The sequence below is a fragment of the Myxocyprinus asiaticus genome, chromosome 15 (assembly GCF_019703515.2).
Source record: "Myxocyprinus asiaticus isolate MX2 ecotype Aquarium Trade chromosome 15, UBuf_Myxa_2, whole genome shotgun sequence".
NCBI classification, from domain to species: Eukaryota; Metazoa; Chordata; class Actinopteri; order Cypriniformes; family Catostomidae; genus Myxocyprinus; species Myxocyprinus asiaticus.
In genome coordinates, this window is record NC_059358.1 from 19,659,940 (window position 1) to 19,669,515 (window position 9,576).

The 9,576-nt window shown below is 36.1% G+C and overlaps 1 protein-coding gene across 1 annotated transcript in view; it reads right to left on the minus strand.

Moving 5' to 3' along the window:
- The window catches only part of LOC127452597 (platelet endothelial aggregation receptor 1-like), an 85,976-nt gene extending 81,600 nt beyond the window's left edge, over nucleotides 1-4,376 (minus strand). The window contains exon 1 of the mRNA XM_051718188.1: nucleotides 4,099-4,376. Coding sequence (XP_051574148.1) covers nucleotides 4,099-4,127 — 29 coding nt within the window. The 5' untranslated portion in view covers nucleotides 4,128-4,376. The remainder of the gene's footprint in view (nucleotides 1-4,098) is intronic.
- Nucleotides 4,377-9,576: the final 5,200 nt, after the last annotated feature.

Consider the following 9,576-nt stretch of genomic DNA (forward strand, 5'->3'; position numbering starts at 1 on the left):
TGATTATTGGTGGAGTTACCTCCCCCATCCCCCTGGAATCTACGCCCTTGATCGTAACCATGGCCTGAATCACAACAACCACAATAAATGAGCTTTTTCAAGGGGTCTTTTGCATATAATTTCACAATTGCAGCTATGCTTCTGTTTTTCACTCTAGATGGGTCATCTTTCTTTTCTTCAGTGCAAACCTGCAAAATAGCATCAGATTCCTTTTCCCCTCTCCTAATCACTGCCAGCTCCATGGCTTCCAGCCTCTCCATGGCCTTCCTATGTCTTCCAGATCGTAGCAAAGATTCAGGCAGAAAGGACACAGCACAGACACTCTGTTTGATACTACAGCTCATTCTGTAGCAGTTCTGTTCAGTTTAGCTCAGTAAAACCACTTCATGTGACATGAATGGCAGTGAAAATGAACAGGGATGTACAAGAGTTACAAATGGAGTTCTAAATGAATGTTCATGAGGAGCATGTTCATTTAATTCTGTCAATCACAACACAAGGCTAAATAAACACTTGCTTACCTCACTGCTTTGATAGTTATTCAAGCAAATAAGTCAAACTCGCTGGATTTAGCTTGTAAATTACTACTTGTTTACAATGTACAAATGCAAATACACTCAACGAGCACTTTATTAGGGACACTATGGTCCTAATAAAGTGCCCGACGTGGTCTTCTGCTGTTGTAGCCCATCTGCCTCAAGGTTCGACAAGGTTGTGCATTCTGAGATGCTATTCTGCTCACTACAGTTGTACAAAGGGGTTATCTGAGTTACCATACACTTTTCGTCAGGTCGAACTACTCTGGGGATTCTCCTGTCATCATTCACCTCTGTCATCAACAAGGCGTTTCCATCCGCATAACTGGATGTTTTTTGTTTTACTTTTGGCACCATTCTGAGTAAACTCTAGAGACTGTTGTGCATGAAAATCCCAGGAGATCAGCAGTTACAGAAATACTCAAACCAGCCTGTCTGGCACCAACAATCATACCACGGACGAAATAACTGAGATCACATTTTTTTCCCGATTCTGATGGTTGATGTGAACATTAATGAAGATCCTGACCCGTATCTGCATGTTTTAATGCATTGCACTGCAGCCACATGATTGGCTGATTAGATAAGTAGGTGTACAGGGGTTCCTGATAAAGTGCTCGGTGAGTGTATATACTGTACAGTCTATACACAGTAATATACATACATATATATATATATATATATATATATATATATATATATATATATATATATATATATATATATATATATATATACAGTATATAGCTTCCTTAGACAACCCCAGAGTGCCAAAGGACTGCAGTTGTTTTCGGCACTGTATAAGAGGGGAAAAGCTAGGCAGAACCCCACATACCCAAAGCTCTCTTCAGGTCTCTGCCTGCAAAAGCATGTGTTAGAGAGACTTATGTAAGCATGTGGTGGAAATATTACCCACAGTCCTCACACAACACCACCATCTCATCACCACTCTTCTCCATCTGTTCATTTCTTTACGCTGTCTTTATTTTGCCCAGAACTCTGATAAAGTAAGGAGGTGTCAATTTTGACATTTACAAGATTAAAAATGAAAATTCTTTAATCATTTACTCACCCTCATGCCATCCCAGATGTGTATGACTTTCTTTCTTCAGCAGAACACAAATTATGATTTTTAGAAGAAGATTTCAGCTTTGTAGGTCCATATAATGCAAGTGAATGGGTGTCAGAACTTTGATGCTCCAAAAAGCACATAAAGAGATCATAAAAGTAATCCATATGACTCCAGTGTTTTATTCCATATCTTCAGAAATTACATGATAGGTGTGGGTGAGAAACAGATCAATACTGAAGTCCTTCTTTGCTTGAAATTCTTCTCCCTGCCCAGCAGAAGGCGGTATGCATGAAGAATGTGAATCACCAAAAACATAAGAAGAAGAATGTAAAAGTGAACTGTTTCTCACCCACACCTATCATATCACTTCTGAAGATATTTATTTAACCACTGGAGTTGTATGGATTACTTTTGTTCTTTTTGGAGCTTTGAAATTTTGGCACCCATTCACTTGCATTGTATGGACCAAAAGAGCGGAGAAATTATTTTAAAAATCTTCATTTGAGTTCAGCAGATGAAAGAAAGTCATACACATCTGGGATGGCATGGGGGTGAGTAAATTATGAGAGAATTTTCATTTCTGGATGAACTATTCCTTTAACGTACATGATTAAAGGTGAAGTGTGGGATGTTTTCGATGTTAAAATACCTTTATTGTGAATGCAGAGAGGTTGATATCCCAAAACAAATGCATATATTGTTGTGGTATCAAAACATTGCCCTATTTATTTGAGTATTTTTACTAGCCCGACATTCAAACTGTCTCAACAAGTGTTTTGAGTTTGAGGCAGTAAAATCAGTTTGTCTGACCAATGGAACATGGGGGAGTGTTTTAGAAACCTGTTCAAAGTGTTTGGAGACACTAGTGGTGCAGAAATTACGCATTTCACCTAAATATAAAGTAATCAGGCATTTTAGGACAAAACTGAAAATCTGTTGTTATCAAATTTAGCTCATCTCTTATTACATGCATGCATATCCCTTTCCAGAAAACAATTTCAGTTTATTAGTTGCTAATTTGCTGACATATATTATCTCATAACACAAGCAGCTGTGAACTCCTGAACCAAGACTCCTGGTATAATCCAAAGAATTTCATTTAAAGATTCAGTGCCAACCCAGTACTCGTGATCCAACAGAGAAACATATCCACAACAGCTGTTTTTTTTATGAGGACTTTATGCTGCTGTCAAGGTGAACTGTTTCTCCTGTGGAAATCAATTAGAGTCTCTGCTCTCCAGATGTAAAACCACTGGCAGGTAATATAGTGATTCTTCCTGGACTTCTATTCATAAGTATGACTTGTTCTAAGGAACAGATTGGGGCACTGTGGTTTGGAACAAATGTTGATGGTGAAACAATCCCTTCACACAGCAGTGAATTCATTTTAATTGTATGGAATCATGTAGAGCCAAGGTCAAGACCAGTATCTATTGGGTTTGGCATTCTCAAGTTCAGTTAGTCCTGGGTCTAATGTGCTTTTGGCCCATTATAGTTTTGCAATGTTTAATGCTGGGGTTTGCTCTACTTGATATATCCCCAACAGAGCACAAGTTATGACCACTTGGAGGAGCAGACAAATTGAGTGCTGTTCAAAATTAATTAGATCAACCACACAGGACAGAAACATTGACAGAGCCTTTGATATGACTCAGAGCCACCAAAAGGCAAAATGTTTTAAGGGCAGTGTGTTATACCACCATTGTCCTTCACATAACACAGCCATGACTCAGATATTTGTAATTAAAGAGCCATCAAGCTCAATTCGCTCTTTAAATACAAAGCAAACTTTTACCAACACACATGTACGTTTAGGCCTACACAAACAAACTTTACTTCTTGCTGTAATCTTGATTGCAGTGGTTAACTCAGTGTGCACCTTTTATATTTTAAGTTTATTATGAAAAGTGATGGAATATTTAAGGACTGAAATGTATGATGGGTAAAACAGCATCACTCTTTCTACACCATTTCATGAATTTGTGTGATTTGCTGTGACAGAAAAATCAATTGATAATTGGTAAAAAAAAAAAAAAAAAGAAATGTTCAACAGCTTAACTACCAATTATTTAAAGTTATAATTTTATTTTTCAGATATTTGCTAAGTCTCTAACAATAATTAGTGAGTTGCTGAATTCTACAGTAGGTTCATCCTGTTTTTAAGTGTACATCTTGTAAAACTTTGGTCTGTATGAATTGTATGGTTTGTTTGAAAATTAAACCAAAAGAACACACTGAAAATGTGATTCTGTCTCGTCTTGCCTTAATATGCAATCACATCAAAACCAGACTTAAATAAGTAGGTCAGTGCAGATGATGTATACAGTATAAAAAAAAGCTTCAAGACAAAGATGGGAAGAAAAATAACTTATCCACGAAAATTGCATGCATTAAAAAACAATCATACACTTTGGGGCATAAAACATTGCTTTTGGTGAATAATGACATTCAGTTCTATCATTAGTAGCGCAACTTATAAAACTGTCTCACCTTACTAGAGAAGTAGCATTGGAATTCATTGAGTTAAGGTCTGGGGTGCTGTGTCGCGAGGACAATACAGATCCTCTTTCAGACGGACGTCATTCTCGGTGCTTTAAGTAAATCTGTAAATAAATGTAGATACTGTGTGTTCGGCTACTAACTGATCGTTAAATTGTGCGCGTAATCACTCGCTGTATCACACAATCGTATACGCTGGCGAGCGCGTGACGGTGACAGAAATGTTAATCGAGTCGCGGATGCGGGAGGAGTGGGCACGCGCTAACGCCTTCTGCATTATTTCCCTCCTACTATTTATGCCTTTGTATAGTTGAAGAGTCTATTCAACAGCTTGGAAACACATAACCTTTTAAATAAAACAATAACATATATAACACTTAAAATATAAGAAAATGGATGTACATTGACAGATGAATACATATCAAAGTTTTGTGACTTTATCTACTAAATGAGCAATAGTAACGAATGGTTTGTTAGTAATAGCCTATATGCTCATGTTTATAAATGTGGAAACTTTACAATAAGGTTACATTCGTTAACATTAGTTAATACAGGTGTCCTATCACTACCAATGAAGAATATTTTTTACAGCATTTATTATCTTTGTTAATGTTAGTTTATAAAAAATAAAATTGTGCATTGTTAGTTCATGTTAGTTCGAAGTGCATTAACTAGTGCTAACATATACAACTTTTAATCCTAAAAATCTATTAGTATATGTTGAAATTAACATTAACCTAAATGATTAAATGCTGTAAAAGTATTGTTCATTGTTTGTTCATGTCAACTAATGAAGTTAACTAATGTTAACAAATGGAACCTTATTGTAAAGTGTTACCTGTTAATTGCTTGATAAAGGTGTCAATTTTAATAATGGAAGAACATCCCATTTTCAGCACTTTAAAGGGCTACCTCACACAAAAAAAAAAAAATGATCTTGTTGTCATTTATTTAACCTCATGTCGTTGTAAACCTGTGTAACTTTTTTCTTCCATAGAACTCAAAAAAAAAAAAAAAAACAAAAAAAAAACACTTTTGAAGAATGTTGATGCTACTCTTTTATACAAACAATAAAAGTGAATGAGGACTAATTAATGTTGTTTGTCCCAAAAATCTGCCAAAAAAATCTCCTTTTATGTGCCACATAAGAAAGAAAATAATATGGTTTTGGAACAATTTCTATGGTTACAGAATTTACATTTTTGGGGGTAAACAATAAGGTTTCATTATGGTTAAAGTTATCCCTACACTACAGACATCACAATGAGGACATATTAGAAACTTTCACATGAGATTTTGTATTGGTTATTAAATTTAGCTTTGAAGACTGAATAACATTTTAATAGAACTCCTTTACTGAATCTGAAACGATTATATTTCTATTCTTTAGGATGGTCTGGAAAGTTACAATTAAGTAATATTGCATATGTAACACCATTTGTACTTTCAAACATTTCAAAGTCAGTTCAAAATAATGAGGGGGTAAATTGAGATATTAAGTATCTGGACAGCCAACAAAGCAGCCCTCTCTCTAAATTACTATTCAGTATGTCATGCTCAAAAATAGAATTTAAGGCCAAAGAAAGGGTAACATGTGTGAATGGTTTCCTGCTGCCTTTAATGATAAGTGATGTTCCAGGGCGTATTTCCCCTTCACGTATCATATTAACAGATAACCCACAATAACATGGGAAATAATAGAGAATGAAGGAAAACATAGTTTCTGTTTCACTCAGACACTCAGCAAAAGATGGGCTGAGACAGTTTTGGCAACAGCTTATCATTTAAAGACAGGAGCTTTATTCACACATTGTGAGTCTTGAAATTCCCTTGGTGATGTGTGTTTCCTTGTATAACTTTGTATTCTGAGAAAATCTTTGAAAAATAAATAGAAATCTTTCTTATATTGCACTTCACACAGGGCCAAATGTGGACCAAATGTCTTCACTATTACTACCCAAAAGACCAACAGTCAGTGCCAGGAGGTGAAGGGTAATCTGGGACATGTGTTTTTCTTTCACATTGTATTTTCGGCTTCTGTTATATTCACCTGAACACTTTAGACCAACAAATGAGACTTTACAGAGTAGCATATGACATTTGAGCTAGAATATGGTAATGTTAAAATAGACTTGTTTATGTTGAAGTTGTTACATATTTATATAATATAATATTATGAACCACTCAAGTTTTTAACTGTACATATGTCAGACCCTGAGGTTCCCTAATTTCTTGCTAATTTGAGTGTATCCATTTATATATATAGTATTTCAATGTAAGTATCTGAGAACTGCTGTCCACTTCTTTCTTATTTTGTTATTCTTATTGTCTGACCAATGTGATAATTGCTGAGCCAAATAATTCATCCTAAAATTGATCTTATATGGCCAACACAACCTCCCCAGATTATGTTGCATTCAGACGTACTGTAAATGTACAGATAATGGTGACCTCTAGTGCTAAGATGAATCACTGCATTCTTCCATCTTTGCTGAATTTAAGAACAAAACCTAGGGTTTGTGAACTAATTTAAACAGGTAGACGAAGAGAGAAGAAACTCTGCACGAACTAAATAAATCCCATCCCATGTGTTATAGCAGCAACCTGAGATGTTTCAGCAGGAAAGCCTGAAGCCTGTTGTCTCCCTTCAGTCCATCTCCTCATTTATCAAACGAGAAAACGGGCACGTTTTATGGACATCTGGCTGCCCATACATCTGCCTCAGCCCGGTAGCCCCTCGCACATTGGGGCTAACATCAGTTCAAGTTCACGCTTGTTTCTTTTGAATTTGAGCAGCTGTCGTCAACAAAAGTCAAAATGCTTTTACCATGGTCTATCATTTGTCTAGTTTTGACTGCCTGCTGAGATTCTGATGTTGATCATAGCGCAGCCGGGCACGAGACTGTACTGGTGGAGTTCTTTGCACCTTGGTATGTCCCAGATATATGAAGCTAAATCAACAGCAAAACTCGAGAGCTTGCATATTTGGATTTGAGAACTTGTACAATACATATTTGTACTCATAAGTTGAAACTTACAGCACCAATGTGAAATGCACCATGGGTGCATTGTCATTCTAGAGAGCATTTTATATATGATTTAAGATTTAAAGTTGAAATCAGAATTTGAGGTAGACCGATATATCGTTTTTACGACTTATCGCTACCAATAGTTGCTTTTTGGAACTATCGGTTATCGGGAAAAATATATTCCAATAGTTGCTGATACATTTTCATTCTAGAGAGCATTTTTATTTGAAAGATTAGTGAGTACAATATTTGAATCATCAGGATTTTGGCCTGTTTTCCCTGGAAGAGAAAGACTAAATTTAAAATGTGTGAATCTGCAAAAAGCTAAATTTGTCAAGTTTTTGGCGTGCACAAGCATATGAGTGGCCTCACATCTGACAGATGTGATCAGAGTCTAAAATTCCAATTCTGATTAGAGGTCGACCGATAGTGGATTTCGCCGATATGGATAACTAAGATGGTAGAAAAGATAGATACTGATAAGGAATAAAAAAAGAAATTGGGGAAAACATGAAAATAAAATATCGGCAACTATCAGCATATATTTTTCCCGATAACCATTAGTTCCAAAAAGCAACTATTGGTAGTGATTAATCGTAAAACTGATATATCGGTCTACCTCTAATTCTGATTTCAACTTTAAATCTGAAGAAGATTAAAAACAAATCTGACTTACTGCTGTGTGCATTCATTTTAAGGCTCGGGTATACTTAGTTTTTACACATGCCAGATCATCTCGCACCCGAGTTAGTAAGTATATTCTTTTGACCGCGAGCGAATATGAACGTGTTTGAAGCCTGTGCACTATGACTGCTGTGTGATAATCTTTTAGTACAGTCAACGGCACATGCACAGATAAGGACTGTGCTAATGATGAAATTTGCGTCACTCATACTGTGAACACTCCGATCTGGAATGCGGAAAACTGAAGTATACTTTGGCCTTAAGTCTCTTTGGGATGGAGGATTTGGGTTAGGGAAATATATCCTGTACCACTGAAAGGCTGAAGTACTCTCCTTTCTTCTGTTCCCCTATCTTTTTGTGCTGGTCAGGCTTTTTCTCTGGGGACAACAGTGCACAGCTTGCAGAGTTTCTGAAGGTCTCCAGTGCCCTGAGGGACAGCTATCGATTTGCTCATTCCACTGATCTGGGAACAGGCCTGAAACATGGGGTAGATGGAGAGTATGTATAACATAAGTCATGAAGGAATTGACAGTTTGTGAAACTCAGCAACTACTATCAGTATTCCATGTTTATGTATGTCCTTGATGGCCCTTTTTTTACATGCTGATATACATTCTCTGTTTTTCATTCAGGTGTGTTCTGTTGTTCCATCCCCCATGCTTAAACAACAAGTTTGGGGACAGTATGGTGAAATACAAAGGGTCTGTTTCGATTCCCTCCCTTCGTACATTCATCTGAGAAAATGTGTATGTTTGAAAAGTGTATTTATGCTTTTATATTTTTCTCAAACAGTCGCAACACCACTGGCACACAGTTGTATTTTATTGTGGTTTGTTTCCCCATGTGTTCCCAGTGTTGATGTTGTTTTCTTGCTCTCCTCTTAAATTTGGTCTCTGTCCACATCTCACCATATGTTTATATGTTGGTATGCACCGATGTATCAGCTGCTGATATTTATCGGCCAATTACTGACCAAATTAAAACCACCAGCATATTTATTTATAAATCATTTGTAACACAGTTTGTAAAACTATGTGAATTCAAAAGCACAATCCAGATATAATAATTATCACAATATGTAGAAGGGTTGGCACTCCTAAGAATATGTAATATTTATTTTTTACTCTTTCTTGTTCTCACATTAATGCAGAAATATAGCCATGAACGGACATGACAGTTGTGAAAGCAGCACAAACCTATAGGATACATGATGAGGGAAACCATCCAAAACACTTAGAAACCAGCAGACTTTAGGCTGATTTATACTTATGCATCGAACCTACGGCGTAGGCCACGCTTAGCTACAGCGGTTACGGCATTTTTATTCTGTTTGTGTTTCATGAAGTTACAAGGGAAATGTGACAAAAGACATCTGTACAGCTTATAAACCCTAAAAGCTTATTTCTCCAAGCCTTTACTTGATATTAATTTGATATGTGAGTGAAATAATATGTTTAGTATTGAAATGGAACACTTCTAATTTGTCAGCAAATTAAACAGCACCTGGTAAGAGTTTGTTATATTGCCTATATGCATTATAAAGTCTTTAAAACTACACCTATTTTAATTATTCAGGCAAGTAGTTATTCATTTTATGATTTCTTTTTCAGCATGGAACGTCAAAAGTAGGCCAGAATATTTATGTATTATTAAGTGACTCAAGAGTAAGCATACAGTAATTTCCTCTTTTATTTTCTGCCTGCAATGCAGGCAACATGTATAATAAATATGTACCTACATTTCAACATATTCACAT